Here is a 22,093-nt window from a genome sequence, read left to right on the forward strand (position 1 = left end):
CTCTAACATGTCCGTCCCCACCATAGTCAGGGAAAAAAATATATTGAAATTCATAGCACACGGATCCTAATATTGTATGTGTCTATATATCCCCAGTGTATATATATATGTGTGTGTGTGGTTTTGTACTTTTTAACTCCAATATCCAACCCTTCTATATTTGTCATCAAAATCTTGAATCCCTTATCATCCCAAAACAATTTCTAAAAAAGTTATATTGATACAGTTTTCATCTTCTTAATGCTGATTAGATGGGGCGGTTACTTACATGGACACAATATGCTTGGATAAATTTTTTGAACCGATTATTATTGAATCTATTTATTTATGATTATTAGAAATGATGATATATGAATTGCCAACGTGGCTACAAATAATCTACCAAAACAAGTGAAATAACTTTTTAATTGTATTATAAGTTCATTTGCTTTGGTGAATTAACTTTTTAATTTTTCATTGATTTGAAAAGGGAAAAAATTCTTGCCACGATTTAATTTCCCTCCAAATCTATACTAAAAATTGAGAATGCGAAGGAAATAGTTTTAAAATGCTCCTTTGGGCTTGCACAGCAGGGTACCCAAGGACTATGTTGTATGCAAGCCTGTATTTTGGTAAATACTTGCTAGATCTTGACCGAACAACTTAGTTAATTATATAAACGTATTTTTAAGTACGGGTGTAATTTGGGTTGGGTAATCTGAACCCAAATCGAGCTCAATCCGATTTTTTACAAGCTTGAACTAGTATTTTTATAATTAAGATTGGACTTGGATTGAAAAATCTCAACCTGAACTTAATTAGGATTGGGCTTGGGTTAAAGTGATAGCAACCCGAACCCGAACCCGAATTCTAATATTATTTTCATATATATTTTTACTTTTAAATACATTATATATAATATTTAAATTATGATCATTTTTTTTATTTTTCACCGTCTTTTGTTAAATCTTAACTTATTGTATATTAACATTTAAAAAAATTAAATTTTTAAAAATTTGTTTGTAATTTATTAAAAATTTACAAAAAGTCTTTAAACTTTTATTATTTAAGAGTAATTTAATTTAAAACTAATTCAAGATCATATTAAATTTTCGGTGTAAAGATTAGCCACATGAGCAACTCGAATTAACCCTAAATTTTTACTTGGAATCTAAGCCCAAAGTACAAACCCGAATTTAAAAGTATAATGATGGGTTGGGCTTGGGTTGAGGATAAGGTTAGAGTTAAGCATAGGTTTAACTTTATACCATGTGTTGGGCTCAAGTTATATTTTAAATCCATCCGAGTTTGAAATCCGTATAAGTTGCACTCCTATTTTTAATAGGGATATCAATTTTTACCGCCCCACCGGGGACCCGCCCTGTTCCGCCCTGTTAATAACGGATATGGGAACACTTTTTATACCGTTGGAGCGGGCATGGGTACAAATTTTGTACCCGTCGAAGGTCACGGCGCGGGTAAGAGTTCAGTATACATATCATAGGGACCCCGCCCCACTAAGCATATAACTATATTTAATATATATATATAATATTAATAACTTATTTTAGCGACTTACCCAGTTACCCATCTCTTACAATCCTAATTTGGGATGTAAACTTGATATTAAATTTGTTTTTGTTTTAATTGTAGTGGAAGTTAGAGTTTAGAACTTCTTGTGATTTAGTTATATTAAACTTTTATTTTTATTTATTATGTTCTCTGAATTATGTTATGTGCATGTTATTTTTTTATTTTTGTTGGGATACATAATTTCATTTATGTTGTGTCATTTCCAGTCTTTCCACGTATAGCAGGAGCTTAAGTTTCAAAAAGTGAGAGAAAAAAATTTGTTAGCGGGGCGGGCACGGGGGCACAGTATTTTCCAACGGGGCGGGGCTAGACATGAAAATCCAACCCGTCGCGGGTCTCAGAGCGGGCATGGACTTGACAAAAATTAAAAAGGGCGGGGCGGGATTTAGGGAAACCCACTCCAAACCCGCCCCGTTGGCATCCCTAATTTTTAAGACACTACCAAATAGTCAAAAACTTAAAAAAAAAAAAAAAAAAAGCAACTACAGTAAAAGAGTTACTACCATTTGTACTAATAGTCTTACAATGTTATAACAAAAAAACCACCGCCAACACAAGACCTTCAATATTTGTGTTATAACCCGAAAAAAATAAAATAAAAAAACTCGTACTATTATGAAATCTGTTGAAAGACACGTGTCCAAATAATTAATTTCTATGCTAAGAGTATCTCTAATCGTGTTGTGTGTGTATATATATATTTTAAAATTTGATGTGTCATTTATATATTTTTTAAAATTTGATGTGTCATTTATATATATATAAATTGGATTATATATTTTTAGTTTCAACAGTTATTTTATACTTTTTGTGAAAAAAAATATCCTCAATAATAATCAATCAGTATCATGCCTTGTTAATGAAATGAAAAATAGGGGGGAAAAAGAAAATATGATAGATGTGATAAAATAATTTTATACATTTGTAGTATATTTTAACATATCACTGGAGATAAAAAAAAAAAAAAAAAAAAAAATTTACACATGTGACATTGTATTTTAATATATTGCTGAAGATGTACCTATATTAAAAAGAAAATTAAAAAATGCATGATAATGTTTAAGAATATATAAATAGCAAATGTTAGTAAAATATTAGTAATGTGATCGTGTGAAGTGCGAAGTCAACACATCGAATATACCTGCTAGATTTTTCGATTGGAGGTTCTCTTTTGGTGTCTCGTCATCAATAAGCATTATGCAATGCTTTCTGAATTGCACAAAAAAAAAAAAAAAAAAAAAAAAAAAAAAAAAATCAAATAAACAAAAAGTGAATGAATGTACTATTGGATTTTTATTCCTCCTCCTCACCTTGTTATTGACCCACATTACATCATGACCACTTAATAACTAAAGACTGTTTATATATATATATATATAGGTGTAAAAAAAAAATTACTTTAAATTTGCAGTTTTCTCCAAGTGGATTAAAAATCCAATCTTATCCGTTGATGGTCCTCACTCCATTCTCGATCTTCACTCTCAACAACATTTACATCGTCTCTCTTTCGAATTTAATTTCACAACCCAAGTACAACCCTATGCCATTGGGACACGAGAACCAAACAACCCTTCTTCATCGCTTGCCGGTACAAATGGTTGATCTCTACTGTACCTTCCTCGACACTCGTTCTGTCGCCAACTTTTCTCTCTTGGTTCGGTGTCAGTCACCCCAAAAACCCAAATCTGCGTTCCCAATTATTCCATCTCATCCCCCATTAAGAAGAAGAAGAAACGCCCTGCTCTCAAAACCCATTTCATCAACACCCTCTTCGTCGGACTTTGATATCATCTCAACCACAGGTACACTCCCAACTATCTCTAATTCACGTTTTTTATCAAATGAATTCATGCCTAATTCTGTAAATTATTCGATTGGTGTTATATTTAATCTCGAATTCTCGATACTCTGTCTGGTGGGTGTTTTTTTGCAGAGTGTTCGGATGGTAGTTTTGTGTTTCGATTCGGAGATGCAAGCGAGGTTGCAACAAATGTTGAATTGGAAGAACCGAAAATGGTTGAAGAAAGTCTGGTGAGTGACGATAGAGAAGAGTTCAAAGTTGTGAATGTTTTGGATGGAGAGCATGAGAGAAAATTCATTATCAAAGAACAATTGTTGGAAGATACCCAACAAATTGAACTACCTGTTTCTGAAGTCATTGGTGGTACTTCGTGCTCTGATTCTGTTCTTGGTTTTGAAAAAAGTGTACACACTGAGGATGAGATTAGTGTTTCTATTATTGAAAACAGTTCAAATGTCAAAAAAAGCGATGTCATTGAGGAAGTAATTGAAGAGAAGATTGAGGATGAAAGATTGCCTGCCTCTTGCAAGCCCGACTCAGTTTTTGAAGAACCCAATAGTTATGGATTGCCTGAAGGTTTGGAAAAACACATAAATGATGAAGTTAGGCGTGTGTCTGTGAATGCAATGGATCAGACTGTGGAGACTAGAATGGAACATTTGACTGATGAAGATAGTAATGAGACAGAACTAATTGAGGCAATGCCTGTTACCATCCCATTAGAGGCTGAACCAATTCTTGACGAGGTAGCAAGTTATGAGACATCTGAAGAAGCTATTGAAGTTCATTCAATTGGAAGCTCCATAATGGTTAGCTAAACTCACTTTTTGTTGGTCAATTGTGCAACACCCTTTTACAATGAAGGACATCGTGTAGTGATATTTTTGATAGGACTCGTTGTATTAACACCTTATATAAACAGAAGTATGCCTAAAGCACAAGAAATTATGATATTGTCGGTGGGCTCTTACCGAACATTATGCAGCACTCTTGAAGCACTTTTGATTTTAGTCAGCCGAAGCTATATCATTAGCAAAGCATATATGTTAGATGATCTGTTAGATGATCTATTCTTGAGTATGCTCACTATGTGCTTGACATATCCTATTTTATATTTGTGTGGCTGGTCCATTCATCCATAACCAGTGCAAGTTATGCGTGTGTGTACTTGTGTTATGCGTGTGTGTACTTGTGTAGGGGCTCAATGCTTACTGTTGATGTATGTCCTTGTGATTGTTTTAAATTTCCTGTCCCGAACTTGCAAACCATATTTCCTATCAGATGATTCTAGGAGCTGCCAAGCTCATTTTACGTTTTCTTATTGCAAAGTGCTGCTTTTATACAGCTTTTGGTAGAAATTCTGCAGTGTTTATCCATTTAGAAGATTAATGTCTCACATAATGTTAACAAACTTGACATTAAGCATGAGGTATTTGGTTTTCAGATTATAATGTGATTTAGTTCTTCCACATTAAAGCCGCTAAACACTTTTTCGTGTTCATGTTTTGTATAGTTCAATGACAGTTCCCCTAACTCAATCTCAGAACCAGAAAGAACTGAGGGTGATGCACATAGCAATGATATTTCAGAAGTATCAGTGCATGAAGCAGCAGAGTTAAATATTGCTGAAGCTGTTGTGGATGGGTATTTTGCTAATCCCCTCTCCCTGCGCCCACCATTTTTTTCTGGAAAATTTCAACATTTTGCATCACTGAATATTAAGCATCTCAATTTAGTGACATGTTTTACATTTTGGACTTACATTTGAGTTGCTAAACTCCATTACACATAGGAAGTAACATTCTTTATGTATCTTATTTTATCTCCTACCTTGTGTATCTGAGCATTTTTTGTCTAGTAAATATAACTACTTTGGCTGGGAAAATTAACTTTTATTTTTTCTCCATTCAGCTTTATGAGGAGAAATTTGTTCCTCCAAATCCTTGGCTGTGTCTTTTCTCACAATTTTGACTTAAGCTTGTTTGTCCTTCCTCTCTATTGCTGCCTTTAACTTGAATATAACTGTGTTTGTGTGTGTTTTTGTCCCTCTTTTCACACACTAATCTTAACACCCGAATTTTGGCTCCTTTCATTTTCTGAACATATTTTCTTAGTTTCCCAACATTGAACATGGTAAGACATGGTTGGCTTCTCTTCTGTTTTTTGTAAAACCTTTACTTCTGAACTCAATGGGTACGACACTTCTCCACCCCATTCATCCTATTTTTATTATATGGGTAGCACCCAACTTGATTCTCACCCTCTCTATGGATGACTGATTGAGTGGTCCAATGTCATAATATCTAACTTTCTGTATCTCCTGGCCTTAAATTTCTCATTCTAACTGCATATTTTCTTATGTTAAAATTACATCCATTTATATTCAATTTTAGTCTTGCTTATCACAAAACCTTTTTGGTTGAATAATTAGGGATGGAACTTGGATCAGGATCCCCTTCAATATTATTTTTTCTCTTCAGATGTGGTACTCAAATTGACACATAAATCTTAAGGGAGAAGTGTCATTTGCAAATACCAGTAACAAGAATTGGGGCATAATAGGAACTCAAAGTAAATGCATAAATAAGAAATGGCATTGCCAATGCCATTATTTCCACCAATCTGCTGTTTTTTCAATGTTCTTGTATCATTACTTATTAAAGATTTGCATATTTAATTCTTATTTCTTAATAAGTTTTACTTGTCACCATGGTTATTTTAACATTTTTAAACATGATTGTTCTTTATCTCTATTCTTTTTCTTTTTTTTTTTTCCACTTCCTGAATATTGTGTTTGACACTTCCTCGGTATACCAAAGATGATGAATTTTTTTCCTTAAATGGTCGACTTCTTGAAATAAAAAGCAGAGATATTTGGTGAGAAAACCAGTCAGCAAAATTTCTGGATGTTGGCATGTTGCTTAGAAAGGATAATTAATCCTCATATTTATGTATCTTTTGCTAAACAGTGAGGAAGCTTTAACAGCAGGATTTTTCCTATCCTCCGGTGCTGCTGTATTGTCGCATCCCTCTAAGGTATCTTCCAATTATTGATGTTACCTTTTCTTATTATATGTAATGTTTTGAACTAATAGATAATTGTTTTGTTGTATACTCCCTTTGTCCCATAATAGATGTCCCTTTTGGGGAGTAGAACTTTTTAAGGGGACATGCAATTAATGCATTGTCCCCTTTCAAAATTACCTTATTATTATTTTAAGTGTGAATACATATATAATTAAGTTTAAAACTCCAAGGGTATATAAGGAACGATGTGAAATATTTTGTTTGAATTTAGTAAGTGGACATGTATTTTGGGTCAACTCAAAAAGAAAAGATGGACAACTAAATTGGGACGGAGGGAGTAATATATAGGGAATTTAGAGTGGTGCACATCTAAGCTGAGAAATGAGTTAATGTTAGGATTGAAATTGTCCCAAGTCAAATACTGGGCTGGTCTAGTTTTATTTATTTATTTATAGCTTTCAAGTAAGAAGGAAACAAATGGACTCTTGTGACTATCAGTTACAGATTAACCGAGTCAATTTTGTTCGCATTTAAATTTGATACCATATTTTATACTAGGAAGTGTTTAGAATTTTGTAGTTTAGGACATGCCAGTTACTGATTTTGTTGGTTAAGCAACAATTAGTTAGTATCATACAGATCATTTCAACTTATTAAATGGAAAATACTCTAGATAGTATTTTGGAAGTATTTTTCCTCTTTTGAGGGCAGAAATAATGTTATATTTTAATCATGACAAAGTTGGTAGCTTCTGGCATTTAACTTCATCTGTTTCCATAAATTAAATATTGCTGGTAAGTAATTGAAAAAATAATAATAAATGCCAGGCATTGACAGGTGCAGAGGATGCCTATTTTGTTGCTCATCCGAACTGGTTAGGTGTGGCTGATGGAGTTAGTCAATGGTCACTAGAAGGTATTCCTTTGCTTATATGGCGCTTGTCATAGGGCATGTCAGCTTACAAATTTTTATTTCCTTTTCTTTTCAGATGGTTTTGCCAAAAGTTTGCAAATTTTGTTGTTTAACATATTAACAGATGACCCATTTTTAATTAGTGAATTTCCCTGCAATGGCTTTTAGAACTCTGTGTGGGCTATAAAAATTTCTGCTTTCTGAAAAGAATCTGTCTCTTCATTTTCTCTTCTTTTCAAATTAAGGCCTTGGCCTTCATGGTTTTATGCAAACACATCTGAGTTAAATTTAGTATGTTCCATATTATTGTTCAGGGACTACTCCAGGGATTTATGCCCAAGAACTCATGGAGATCTGTGAAAAGATTGTCATAGATTGCAATAGCGTTCCGATAACCAACCCTGAGGAGGTTCTAAATCGAAGTGCTGTGGGAGCACAGTCTCCTGGATCATCAACAGCTTTGGTTGCTTACTTTGATGGTCAGGTATAGCTATATCTTACCAAGATGCTTCTTTTGGTAAATGATTACAATGTTAAAACAATTTTTGAATGTGGTTATAATTTTTTGGCGTTATTTTGCTTTTAAGCTTCTACATAATAAAGTGCCAACTAAATCTTCTTGGTGGTCCTTGGCAGAACATAGAAGAGGTTAAATATTAGACTACCAACTTAGTTTTAAATGTCTTTAGCTTCTAGGTCAGGAGTTACTTTGATAAAATATAAAATATAAAACACACAAGAACTTGTCCATGATAGAAAAGTTGCTATGATGAGTAAATTGGAAGGGAGGAGTAGCAACATAAGAAAAGGAATGTTTCCCGGAGTAGGTCATTGGACAGAATCCAGGGTTTTTTATTTTTTATTTTTTTCAGAACACCATGTCTGCCACACCACTGTCTTTTCAATCTCTGAATTACTGGAAAGTACAGTCTGAAATATTCTACTTATTTTCTTTTCAATTTTACTTCTACAATAAATGGTGTATCTCGTATTTTTAACTGTGAAGCTTTTTATATGGCAGATATGAACTTCATGAGATATTAAATTGCTAACAATTGTCCACTTCTGAATGAAGAGCTACATAAAGAAAATACAAAAAGACATATGCTTGTGTGTACCCAAACTTCTGTAATCTTGAGTTAGTTTGGGAGATTATTTAATGATCAGATATTATAAAACTTTTGCTTACCTTTTCCAGAAAAAAAAAAAAGAAAAAAGAAAAAAAAAAACTTATTATTAAAAATAATTCGGAGAGTATCTGTTACTGAGAAAAGTCGATTTATTCATAAGAATTGTCCTGGATTTTATTTCCGGCATATAACTTGACAACCTAAAAGCTAATGATGTATTGCTTTGAAGACGGCGGCTTTTATGGCCACATTTCACCTCTCTTGTTGACTGACGATTTTGATATCCAACAGGCTCTTAATGTGGCCAATATCGGAGACTCGGGATTTATCATAATAAGAAATGGTGCTGTTCATAGAAGGTCTTCTCCAATGCTTCATGACTTCAACTTCCCTTTGCATATTGAAAGTGGCAATGGTCCCTCCAAATTTGTGGAGGTATGTCATGTTAGAACCTATACATGACCAGTGACTTGCTGTATCTTCCAGAAATTGATACTAGTTGAGAAATCTATGGGAATTTGATGTAGGCTGTACAAGTGTAGTTATTTCGTCTCTGTTTAGTATTACAAGCGATTAAAAATGGTTGTTTTCATAACGTCTAAAACATTTTCAGGGATACAGAATAGATTTGGATGAAGGCGACGTGATAGTCACTGCCACTGATGGCCTTTTTGACAATTTATATGAGCAAGAAATAACTTCCATTGTCTCCAAATCATTGCAAGCTAGTTTAAAACCTGAGGTACTCGGTCCTGAGGCAGTCTTCTCCATAATTTCTTAGCTTCTTTCTAATCATGAATCACTGCAGAAGGTATAACAGGGAGAAATGCGGCGGTTATGCATTGTTGACCCACCATTTATTTTTCTCTGCATTTTTTAATAATGGGTGTCTTACTCTGAAAGCATTTATTAGATGCATGTAGTTGTTACTTGGCATTGTACTTCAGTTTGAGCTTCCAAAAGCTTGAAACAAAAATACCATTCAGTGAATCGATTGATTCGTTTTGCATGCCTGTGTTTTTTTTGCAAAGTTACATGAATAGAACTTGCAACCAGGACTTCTATCCCCAGGCTCTGCCTACAGGGCACTCATCTGAGTTCTGCCTAGGCCCACAGTAATCCGAACTCGCAAATAGTAGCTTGTTATAATATTCACAACCCTTGCATTTCTTTCTCAGCGCTGTGTGGTATTTTTATTTACTTTCTGCTTTTCTTTGTTGTCCACATTTCAAATTTCAGGAAATAGCAGAAGTCTTAGCCATGAGAGCGCAAGAGGTGGGGAAATCTACATCTGCCAGGAGTCCATTTGCAGATGCAGCCCAGGCGGCTGGATACGTAGGATATACTGGTGGCAAGCTTGATGATGTGACTGTTATTGTGTCTTTGGTCCAAAATAGTCCTAGGTCTCAAGTGGAGTAATTTCAGCTCATCTTGTATTCTTTGTTTCTCTTTGTAAATACCAAGTGTCCCCAATCTTTTAAGATTGTTGACTGCATTTCCGGTGCTCGTGCATTCTTCTGATGTTAGGTTTGGTATATATTCTTTGATGGTTTTAACATGTAAAGCTAGTTTATACCTAATTCATCTATGCCAGTACTGGGCTGCATCCAATAGACTCTCTCTCTCTCTCTCTCTCTCTCTCTCTCTCTCTCTCGCGCGCGCGCGCGCACTTCACACACGCACATTTTCAGTTCTGTAGTTCAATTGAGTTAAAGGACTAAAGTGATGATTGATAAAGCATCAAACAGATGGGTGTCACGTTTGAATAACATAGAAGCTTAGGGTACTCCTAACCCTCTTTTCAAATAAATTAGTTTTCGTGCAAATCAAACAATTTTTTAACTTTGAAGTAATGCATCCAACAACCTATCAGCCACAAATCCATCAACATGAGCCGTTGCAGGGACGCAAGATTTTCAAAATATAGTTTTTCTGAAATATAAAAATGTTAAGTAAACTAATTACTGTCAAACCCCAAATGCCTCCATATTAAATTATATACTGTTTTCTGACAAAAACGTTTTGGAACAGAAATGACTACTCTATATTGAAGGGAGGAAATACATCTATTAGGAATTGGAAAAAGAAACAATGTACCCCAAATCCATTTTAACCTTTTGGCTAACACAGTTTTGTATGCTTGAGTTGCGTGATAAATAAAACAGCAGAAAGATTTCATACTTGATTGCTCAAGTTAAAACTAGAAAGAATTTTTTATTTTTTATTTTGGTATCAAATCTCCGTGTCAGGTTTTTTATACACATCAAACATTCTTTGGAATTTTTATAGGTAGTTCATAAGGAATAGAAAATGTGGTAAAACTGAATCCTTTTATGGGAGGGTCTGACGGGGAAAAATAAATCATTTTTCTCATTCGGTCAGATTTTTTTTTTTCTTCCACCCCTTCCCTCTTTTCAGTGGTATAGGACCTAAAACAAGGATAAACTGCCAATCCAAACTATAAAATTTCAAATTTTGCAGCATCACCCTAATGTTTCACAATTGCACATTACAATAAATAGAATCTTATTTGTGAATGTTCCAAATTTGTGATTAGAATGATAATAGGGAATTTTCAAAAACAAGATTAATCTAGTGGCATCCTAAAAAAAACACTCCCTCGGATTAACTCAATCCAGTAATTAATTTACATAACTCCACCTATTGGATTTCATTGAATATACAGGACTTGGTTCAACTGAGGAAAATAAAATCAACCCATAGATATTCAACAAATGCACCTTCAAGTTTCACAACCAAAACCAACCAACCCTTCAGCTAATTCTTTCTATTATCAAACAGTTAAGGTGTTCGAGGTCACTCACCTCCACATCCTCCTGCCCTTTCTCTTCTAACCCTTACAGAGTATGTGGAGACATGTTGAGTCAATCAACAGAAGGCTTCAGCTTGAGAAAGTTTAGAATAATCGAAGTTGCTCAAATGCAGCTTCACCAAAATAGACAGTCATGCCCTTTAAATTGCTCTGAATGTAACTTTCTTCAATCTGCATGTATCAAACCAGCTTCAACATGTAAAGGACCTTATGCAAGTTCAGATATTAACCATCACATGCAGATGTATAAAATAGTGGAACTAATACCTCAACATTTAGAGGAGGGGAAGACAGCCAAGAAAGTTCTTCCACTTGGTGTATGTTCATGTTTCGAGGTAAGACCATAATGATGGTAGATGTTATATTTTGTGCAACTTGAAACAATGAATACCTGCACATATAGCGCGATTAGAATTCCGAAAAATAAAGAACGATCTTGACTGTACATATATGCATTAGCGCTGACATATGACATCAAATGCACAATGCAAGTTGTTGAGGTAGGACTCAAGTAGTACCGAATGATGCCATCAAATGCACACCGCAATGACAATCATACCAATAATAGGATAGCAGATGGGCTGAGCTAAGTTTTCCAGGCCTAGCTTGGCACCCAGTTACCAAGGTTAAGCTGAGCTCAATCTGGTCTAGAGCTCAACCAACCGTGTCCAAATTCAACTCTGATGGTTTTAGACAAGCTCAGACTTGACTTGGCTAAAACCAAATTCCCAATTTTCTTTCAAGACTGGAATGAAGAGAAAAGAGAATGACAACTTTGAATCTCACTGAGATCAAGAGGAGAGAGAATAACCTCAAATTGAATTTGGAACCAACAACATTCTTTAGAAAGCTTAAATTACTGCAAACATTAGAAAATGCATAACGACAAAATAAGATCAATTACACCCACATCTTCACCCATGTGGACAAGAGAGAGAGCTCCATGACCTGTTTGAATACCATTTAGGTTAAGTACTGAAAAGATCTCTCCAGTTTGTGTAGATCCATGTATTTAGCTTGCTATAACATCTGAAATAAGACATTTTCTCCTAACTCGAATAATTAATGGATAAACAAAAGCATCTGCGCATACACATCCATGGGCTTCGGTAAATTGAGGGTAAAATTGCCAAATGATTTATGTGAGGGACCCTCCCACGGTGGTGCGAGAATGCTACATCTCCCGACCAAAACAAAACAAAATTAAATTCCAAAAAAAAAAAAAAAAAAGAAGGAATAGAAACATATAGCATAAAAGTAAAAGGAGATTTAATCTCGAGTCAATGGGTTCATTCGAGTCAGGTAATGAAAGAGAGAGTTTTCACATATTTATAAAAAAATAAAAATAAAAACAATATAATAATTGTAAAATAAGTCACTGTCTTCTAATGTAACCTCTGCCCATCTGTATTCTAAATACTTGAAGAAAATTCAGGAAGCCCTTTGAATTTACAGGTCAAAGTGCCTGGTGAAATGAAGAGAAAAATGTATCTCGAGGTAGATTCCTAAGTTTTATAAAAATCTAAGTTTAGCATGCTAAGTAAGATCCAAGGGAAAACAACAACTTAATGCATAACATCATTGGGTTCAGAGAGCAATTTAGAACATCACTCGAGGTTAGATCTTTCCATTTAATCTCATAATCTTCATCATTTGTCAAAAAAATGTTCTTGCTTCACATTATGTAGGAAATACCAAAATAATTTTTTAATTGGAAATTGAATAAATTAGGGAACAATATAGTACTTGTTTTTACAACAGTTTAGATTCCCAACACATTGATATTATATAGTCAGCTAATCTTTCATTTCTTGTCTTCTTTCTTCCTTTCCTTTTCCTTTTGTTTATTCTTCCTTAGGCCAACTTTAATTGTCTTTTCATAATTTAGTTTGAGAAAATTATGTGATAGCAAGACAGTTGAGTAACGGGGACTTTCAGTGACTTTCAGTGTCATCGATTGATATTATTTGTCAAGAAGATCCCAACTAAATAAGTTACACTGCTACACATCATAACTGAAACCAACACCGAGGCAATAAAAATAATCCCAAAATTAACCCATAATATAACACTCATTAAGGTCCTAAGACTCATGGCAACACATTATCAGCTTTTATAATAATTGAAATATATGTGCACCATATGAATGTAGAACTCCCTAACAATAACGGGCCCCAACCAATAAATTGACCGCATGCCCATTAAATGGCAATATGGATTAGAAACTACAGATGTACAAGCAAAGTACTATTCCAAAATTTATGGCATCTACAAAAAGAAAAACATTACCTTCAGGGAAGGTCCAAGTTGGAAAAAGTCTCCGATAATGAAATCAATATAATCTTCGACACCATATATCTTTGCATTGTTAACTGCCAGTTCAACTTTTCAAGGATCAATGTCGATAGTAACAACATGACAACACCTAAGAGTACACAGAGAACAATGAAAAAAAAACTTTCAATTCTCCATGTAAATGAGTAAATTATAAAGATTTACTGAAAGTCAGAAAGGATCACCCACATACATATATATAAGCAATTATTTTACTGCCACCACCAAAAGCCTGGTACGTCATCCACCTTTCCAAAGGTGAGCTTGAGGGTTCACGGTGGTGGTATGTGTTTGTGAGCATACTTGCCTACCAAAAACTATTTTTCCCACCTACTTAAGGTGCTGAAGCAAGAATGGACTAAAACTAACTTCACATTATACTTGAAAATGCATTATCACGTTTGTTAATTCCAACTGCCAATATTTCAACAAGCAATGGCCACCTATATACTACACACACACACACACACACTTCTCTTTTGTATCATATTACATACATCACGTTAATGTATTGTGAAATAATGGAAATCTCCTTCAGACATTTTATGTAAAGCTCTATGACTGACACATATTGTGAGACATATAAGAATTTACAATAAAGCTAATACATTTAGGGGTTCATGAAATGTTTATCTCACTTTGTATAATGGAATCAGAATTATGCATTATTATTTTCTTTCTTTTACATAATACATGATGCTAATGATTCTAGCTTTGTCAGCAAGCTAGAGAGCGAAAGGACTATTGGATCGCAGAGCCATGTGAAATCACATAAAAGAATAATTCAAAAGTAACAAAACAATCAGCTATAGATACACAACTAATCGGACTATTTGTTTGGCAGCATGAAATTGGTACCTTGGAGTTAGAATTGGAATCAGCAGTTCATGTTTCAAACTAATTTTTGTTCAAATGACTTCAATTCGATGCTATGAAACCATCGTGAGTGTAGTTAGAGTACATAACTACTTATCAACAGTACACTCTCAAATCATTTCCTTACAAATCGGATGATCCCTGTATGGCATTGGTCCGAAATGTTCATGCATTTTAGCACTCGATTTCTCTCAAAATTAGCACATTCCTGAAACCAATCAATTTCATTCCCCATCTTCACTTCACATGCTTAAAAAAAATTGTGTTCATTCGAAATAAAAATGCATTTTTGCTACCAATACCGAATGGTCTGAAACATAGAACTTACATTTTAGCGAATTGAATGGCGTTGCCTGACGGCACTCCGGTGGGCGTGCCTGACGGCAATCACTTCAGGCATAACGTAAAACCATCCTTCTTCGTCCTATTTGATGCCCTCGTCGTATCTCGAGAACAAATCATACCGTTGAAGCCAGTACTTCTCAACCAGTGGACTCACACTCCCTATAAGAGAGAGACAACATTTTATAAATATATAACACATACTTTTATACATCTAGAGAGAGTGTGAGTTGAAGAGTACCAAGCCGTTTTGAGAGGCTCAGTCGTCGTCGTCGTCGTTTCTTTGATCGACGACTTCTGCGTGAAACTGGGACTTTGGAAACGGTGGTCGGAACTCTTTTCATCCCCCTATACACACAGTAAATACGGAGAGAGTGAGAGAGAGCGGGTATGTAGCAGACTGTTTCTATCAAGTGAAATTGGCAAAGTAGATGGAAATAAGAAATAGTATAAAGAAGAGAAATACCATAGATAACTAATTTCAATATGGTGTGTTCGGGTGAGGGCAACTAAAAGCACAACTATATCAACTGGTGTCACTGATTAACCTTCCAATAGGTGTCAAAAACTAAACCAACATACATTGACTCAGAGCCAAAGATCAACCAACCAGTAGCCATCAAGAACAGAACCAAAATGAGAGACCGACCGAACTACATACTTCTGAGACCGAGACCAACTGTTGTGTATTTAATATATTAGCAAGTTGAGAGTAATTATGTCCCATTATCATGTGGATAATATATGTGCCATATATGGTGCATGATAATTAGCACTATACCTAGTCCCCATAGGGGCAAATGGGTGTGAGCTTCTTGCCAAGAGGGAGGGAGGGAAATAGCATCTATACCTGAAATATCACACAACCCAAAAGACTATCTTGAGTATGAACTACATGCGTGCAGTTTTCCTAATGCCACCCATGACGGCTTTGCTGTGTTTATACTTACAAAGATAAATTATAACCTAGTCAAACATTTGCTTGCAGAGTGATAAAAAAATTTAAACTCCACAAAAGTGATGGCAAAGAACCAAAGAACAACACGGCAGATCAGAAAAAAATAATAATAATCAGTGAGAAAATAAATAGACATTAGCAAATGATACATGCAAACTGTAGCACGGAAACAAGGGTATGCATAGGCAGTAAGGTGAATGCAAACATCGAAGCCAGAAAAAGAGACATCTACATTGACATTATGTAACTTTAGCCAAAATCATATTCTTCATGTCTGCAAGGTAGATGAAAACACAGTGCATACCTCTACAAGTTCCAAGAATATAATGCAATAAGACTCTATGTCTAATAAACAGAATTTCAGCGGAAGGGAAAAGCACGAAATGTCACCCAACAAGAACAGGAACAGTGAGCATGTGATTGTGGGGGGAAAAGGGAAAAAAAGATTGCAAACCAAAATATAGTACTGCTACTCATGACTTTATAGATAACTGCAGGAAAAATAGGACAATGCTGCTCCAATCTATTAATATTACCAAGGCAGTTAATAGTGATTTATAATGCAAAGTGTTTGGACATCGGAATAGAATGAACTAATTCCATAACATTCACATTACAATTCATATGAGTTCGCGTTGCTTTCAGTGCCTCTTCAAATAACTTCCCCCTGATATATAGGAACAAGTATGGGACTTCATGAAGTGATGTACATCAAAAATCCATTCTTGATCGGCACTAAATCCTACTGAAACGAAAGTGAACATCTTTATGCTTTGGAAGTTGGAACACACATAAAAGAATTCATTTTAAATCATAAACATCCAAATTGCTCCCAAAATCTTTTTATTAATAGAGTAGCATTATCATGAACTGTACAGAAAACTAGTAAAAACTTATAAAAGAAAACAGTTAAATATGAACAAAGTTACATTCCCATACGAGATCTCTGACCAAACATAAGAATATGATAACTCTGAGAACATTCAGCATCCAGAGCAGTTTGTGTAATATTGAAGAAATTTAGCAGCTATTGAAGAATTTTTTTAGAAAACTAAACTTTACATCAGAAATATTCATACTAGTGTAATAAAGCACAAAAATCAGAAGCAAAAAAGAAATAGTTAGAAAATGGGAAAATTAATGGAGTATTGGTATAGGAAAATCAGAAAAAATAAAATAAATAACGAAATCTGATTCTTGGGGTACCTGAACTTAAATTGCCAGTAGTGTTAGGGCTTTGGTTACTAGAAAGATAAGCAAAGCAAATCCCCATATCAATCTCTCTGTACTACACTTTCTGTTTCTCTTTGGATGTTATTCAGAGACAGATACGGGCATAATTTTACTCCCTCTGAAATGCCGAGTGGAGAGAGAATACAACAATCTTATTAAACTTCAAGGAATGCACCAAATATACCACGAAGCCATAAGGAGGTGCGATCAAACTTTTCAAGCAATGTCAACCTCATGTACTCAGATCATGCAAGCAATAGTGATGGTTTTACCAATCTTTTCAACAGAGGGATATGTAAATAATTGAACCACAATGCTGACAATATATCTACCATGCGAAAGCAGCCTCAATGTTCCTCTCATCCAACTTCATACACGAATGCAGCTGCTCAACAGTAAGGCAAATGTCATCACTCAATGGATGATATTTATCTCCTGCAACAAATCTACATGGCTTATTATCAACATTCACCAGGCTGTAACCAGCCACCACTCCTACCCTTTTCTCCTTCACCAACCATCTCATCCTTGAAGCATCATTCCATAATCCTGCAGCAGCATACATGCTTGATGCAAGCAGATACCCTGCCGAGTTTGATGGCTCCAGTTCAAGAACACGAGAAACGGCTCCTGCACCAAGCTCACTGTTCCCATGGCTTCTACAAGCACTCAAAAGTGCTCCCCATGCACTTGCACCTGGCTTCAATCTTTCAGGCATTTTTTTGATAAAATCCATTGCATTATCAAGTTTCCCAGCCCGTCCAAACAAGTCCACCATGCACGAGTAATGTTCTAATCCCAGTTCTGTCCCACGATCTTGAACCAACTCTTCAAAAAAAGCGAGGCCCTCCTCCACCAACCCACCATGACTACATGCAGATAAAACTGAGAGCATTGTTACTGGATTTGGTTTTAGACCATGACTTTTCATTTCAGCAAGCAAAGCTAGGGCATCGCTTGCAAACCCATTCATACCATACGCACCAATCATGGCACTCCATGACACAATGTTTTTTTTGGGAATTTGGTCAAAGGCCTTCCTTGAGGCTTCTACTGCCCCACATTTGGAGTACATATCTAGAATTGCGGTTCCAACTGCTACCTCTGCTGCCAAGCCTCTTCGAATTGCAATGCCATGAGCCCATTTCGATCGTTTTAGTTCAGCAGAAACAGAACATGCCTCAAGAAGATTTAACATGGTAACCATGTTGGGCTTTTCATGTACCCAATACATTTGTTGAAAGACTGCAATAGCTTCATCAGGCATGCCACAATAGGCAAACGCCGCTATCATTGTACTCCATGTAACTGTATCCCTTCTCTTCATTTGATTGAATAACCTCCATGCAAGCATAATGATGTTGCACTTTGCATAAGCATTGATTAAGGAATTCATCACCAATTCATTTAGTTCGTATCCCCGCCGAATTACTGTGGCATGGATGGACTTGCACTGAGAGGTATCTACAAAATGCTTGCATGTTTGAAGAAGATTAACCAGAGTCACTGCATCAGCCTCGAATCCCGCCTTCCTCATTGAAGCATATATCATTGGAGCTTCTGAATGCTTCTCATTACCGACAAAACCAGATAAGAGAGAATTCCATGAAACAATATTTCTTCTAGGCATCTCATTGAAAGTTTTAAAGGCAGAACCAGCATCATTGCACTTGAAATACATATCAACTAAAGAGTTTCCAACAAACAAATCATTATTGAAACCTCTTCGAATTACAAATCCATGGACTAATCTTCCCATACTAATATCCCGTAAATTATTGGAGGCCTTCAGTACACTTACCATTGTTTGTGCATCAACTTCAGCTCCAAAGTTATATACCATCTCTCTGAATAACCAGAAAGCAATTTGATCTTCCTCACTCTGCACATAACCCCCGATCATCACACTCCAAGAAATCACATCTCTGTCATACATCTCATCAAACAATTTACTTGCAAACTCCATTTCAATGTAAGCATACATACTTAAAAGGGAATTCTGAACTGAAGTAATAGCCCAAAACCCACTCCGAATTATATAACCATGTATTTTCAATCCTTCACGGATAGCTCTGACACTACGACATGCCTGAATTACAAGCACTAAAGTTGCAGTGTTCGGTTCAAATCCGGCAACCCTACCTTGCTTAAACAACAACAATCCTTCCACAGAATCACCCAGGTCCAGGTGCCCATGAATTATTATATTCCATGAAACAGAGTCTCTGTTCCTCATGTAACTGAAAACACGCATTGCAGAATCCAAGGCGTCAGATTTCACATAAAAGTCCATGACAGAATTTCCAATAGAAGTGAATGATTCGAATCCCCGTTTTACCAAACAAGCATGAATTGACAATCCATGTCTACAGGACAATTCTAAGCATGCTTTAAGAATGGGAGGAAACAATGAAGGGTCTGTCAGTTGAACTCCAGCTTTCATCATTCCATTGTAGTGGGAAAATACCTCTTGCCATTTCTCACTATATGATGACTCCTTTATCCTTAAAAACCAGTTGGGTAGTTTCAAACTGGAAAAAGTTATTGGGAGACGCATTGCCCTAAGCAAATGCAGGAGTTCATTTAGTCATTCAAGATTATGCATTATGAATGGGTGTTTTCACATTCCAACCCCATAAATAAACCTTCTAATAAACCTGGAGTTCTCATTTCACAAAATTTGGAATAGAGCATAATACCATCAATGAACGCATTGAATATGATGCAAATAATCCCAACATCACTGATGGATCGAACTTCCGAGAAATTAAACCTAAAGTATCCAATTTGTCATTCTACTACGCCAACGATCGAGGGGTCCAAGAATCAGCAATGATATTGCATTCCTCTGAACCCTAAGTACCAAAAGGAAAGAAGTAACACATCACAGATTAAATAAACCAGCTCTATACAATAACAGAAGACATAATTATTGAACTCCAAATTCGAAACTGTGATACAAATTTGTGTAGGAGATTGGAAAAAGACCACAGAAGGAAATAGATAATCTAATAAAACCCACGAGATGAGATTGACTGCTTACCAGAAATACGAAGACGATTAGCAGAAATACAGACTTCAAACTCGAATGAGCTTTCATATATATATATAGAGAGAGAGATAGAGTTGTTTCGGCAGGGATTAAAACGAGGGGTTCACAGACGGTCGAATGGTCCAAACGCCGTTTTTAGAGGCTCCGTCGTCGCTGCTTTGATCGACTTCTTCTGCGTGAAACTGGAACTTTGGAAACGGTGGTCGGAACTCACACCAAAACAGGCCTGGACCCTATTTTACCCATTTATCCCAGCCCAAACTGAAAGCCCATTACCTATCTTATCAACTTATGCGACATTTGTGGTGCTTGATAGTCATGGTTATTGTAGTTGCGGGTGCAATAACGCACATAGTGTAACAAAATTGGGTTTGTATTGCCCTTAAAAAAATTGGCTATATAATTTTTAAAATTCACGCATAATACGTAATTTTTTATAGTATAATTCCATAAAAATCAACACAGAGAGAGAGAGAGATGTGAGACTAGTATTTTTACATAAATTAACTTCCTTACACTGGCCGTTTGGCAACTACAATTGTTTTGTGTTTTTGCTTTGATTCGGAGTAGAAGTAATATTTTTGTTTTTTGAGTATGTTTAACATTATTTCAAAACTTGTTTGGTAATATAAATTTGTTACAAAATTTTTAGAAGCATAAACATGAAAGTATATTCAGTAAAAAGTGTTGCAAGTTTAAAATTTAAATAATTAGTTAAAAATGTTATTTTAGAATTTTTTTTTTTTTTAAATGAAAAGTGTTTTGTTACAGTGTGGGAGTCAAAAAAAAATCATTTTGATGCTTCCGATTTTGACTTTAATTTTGGAAGCTCTTTTGTATTATTCAAAAGCGCAACAAATATTATCAAACATGTTTTGTACTTTTTCTTCGGTACAGCACGTTAGCAAAAGCAAAAAATACGAAACAAAAGCACTAGACAAACAAGCTTCAACTTTATTATGCAATTTTTTTATATTTTAAAAGCATTGGCATGCATCAAATGTCTTTCTTTTTCTCTCTCTCCCTAGTTTCAATTTTATTATTATTATTATAATATTTTTTTCATAACAACCAAGTAAAGCATCTTTAAAATTGTGTTGAGAGAGAAAGATATGACGTGCATTTTTACATTCAAATCTTGAAATTAGATTGAAGATAAATGAATTCAAACTCTGAAATAATTTTGCTTGACAATTCAAATTTTATTGATTCAATTATGCTAAACAAAGTGATTACGTGTAGCAACACACTAAATATTCAAAATTACAAAATAAAAACCAAAAAAATGAAATATAATTTAATCAACTATTTAATTATTTACTAATAAGTCGTTATAATTTAGGGATTATCAGTTCTTGTACCCAATACCATTTATAAAAAAGGTCTTTTGATTGTCAGTAGACACTCAATTTTGATAACATTGACTTCAGGTAAAACATCTGCAAAAAGAAAACCGCTAACTCTAATCCTTCAAAATGGCACTCCACGTTGTAACCCATTTTTAGCGGTTTGAAAAATCATACACCCGTGTGTTTGTAAGTACCAAACTCAATTTGGAATTTTGCTTTGACTAAGTGTCTTGAGGAATCCAAAATTATGTTTGACAACAGTTTTTTTCCATTTTTTTTTTTTTTTTTTTTTTTTTTTTGATGCGAAATGGAAGCGAAGTTTATGTGTGGAGTATGTTCAATATTAATAGAGCGTATGTTCGGTAATGTTATGTTATATTTATTGTTTTTTAAAGCAAAAATATAAAAATTTATTTAGTAAAAAAATGTTACAAATTTTTTAAAGCAAAAAGTATAATTTTTTTTTTTTTTAACCCATGTAATAAGTTAATAACACTAAGCCTATTGGTTTCTAACACAAATAAATGGTATTTTAATTTTTAAATAAATAAAACATGACCCAATTGATGTACGTCACATGATACGTAGACAAGAGTACGCCAGCAAGTGGGGAGAGCCCAAATAAAAAAATTAGGCGTTTTTTAAAAAAGAATTCCATCCAATTGATCAGTGGT

At 34.9% G+C, this 22,093-nt stretch overlaps 2 protein-coding genes across 6 annotated transcripts; one reads left to right on the forward strand and one right to left on the reverse strand.

The window, feature by feature from the left end:
* Nucleotides 1-3,007: 3,007 nt before the first annotated feature.
* LOC132294299 (probable protein phosphatase 2C 62) lies at nt 3,008-10,053 on the forward strand. Its single transcript, XM_059792106.1, has 9 exons — nt 3,008-3,374; nt 3,506-4,182; nt 4,887-5,017; nt 6,343-6,409; nt 7,228-7,315; nt 7,627-7,796; nt 8,734-8,877; nt 9,056-9,184; nt 9,682-10,053. The coding sequence occupies exons 1-9, from the start codon at nt 3,023-3,025 to the stop codon at nt 9,859-9,861; spliced, it is 1,938 nt and encodes a 645-aa protein (XP_059648089.1). The 5' UTR covers nt 3,008-3,022; the 3' UTR covers nt 9,862-10,053.
* A 375-nt stretch (nt 10,054-10,428) lies between these two features.
* Nucleotides 10,429-20,301, reverse strand: LOC132294298 (pentatricopeptide repeat-containing protein At2g17210). 5 transcript variants are annotated; one of them, XM_059792102.1, is made up of 8 exons: nt 20,062-20,301; nt 16,992-19,873; nt 15,069-15,175; nt 14,814-14,989; nt 14,468-14,693; nt 13,565-13,700; nt 11,543-11,666; nt 10,429-11,446 (listed from the first exon to the last, which is right to left on the reverse strand). In XM_059792102.1, exon 2 carries the CDS (start codon nt 19,573-19,575, stop codon nt 17,347-17,349), a length of 2,229 nt encoding a protein of 742 aa, XP_059648085.1. In that variant the 5' UTR covers nt 19,576-19,873; nt 20,062-20,301; the 3' UTR covers nt 10,429-11,446; nt 11,543-11,666; nt 13,565-13,700; nt 14,468-14,693; nt 14,814-14,989; nt 15,069-15,175; nt 16,992-17,346. The 5 variants fall into 5 exon arrangements, with proteins under 5 accessions (XP_059648085.1, XP_059648087.1, XP_059648084.1 ...); XM_059792101.1 differs by lacking the exon at nt 14,468-14,693 and adding an exon at nt 15,609-15,677 and having other exon boundaries at nt 10,492-11,446; XM_059792104.1 differs by lacking the exon at nt 14,468-14,693 and having other exon boundaries at nt 10,430-11,464.
* Between the last annotated feature and the right edge of the window lie 1,792 nt (nt 20,302-22,093).

Source organism: Cornus florida, unplaced genomic scaffold (assembly GCF_030987335.1).
Source record: "Cornus florida cultivar Cherokee Brave unplaced genomic scaffold, ASM3098733v1 CherokeeBrave_3.0.0_Hap2_Chr02, whole genome shotgun sequence".
NCBI lineage: Eukaryota > Viridiplantae > Streptophyta > Magnoliopsida > Cornales > Cornaceae > Cornus > Cornus florida.

Excerpts from the sequence above, each read along its gene's own strand:
- LOC132294298 (XM_059792102.1), bottom strand. The coding sequence starts at position 19,575 with ATGCGTCTCCCAATAACTTTTTCCAGTTTGAAACTACCCAACTGGTTT.
- LOC132294299 (XM_059792106.1), top strand. The coding sequence starts at position 3,023 with ATGGTCCTCACTCCATTCTCGATCTTCACTCTCAACAACATTTACATC. Across the intron at positions 7,316-7,626 it reads TAGTCAATGGTCACTAGAAG|GGACTACTCCAGGGATTTAT; the intron begins GTATTCCTTTGC and ends ATTATTGTTCAG. Across the intron at positions 7,797-8,733 it reads TTGCTTACTTTGATGGTCAG|GCTCTTAATGTGGCCAATAT; the intron begins GTATAGCTATAT and ends GATATCCAACAG.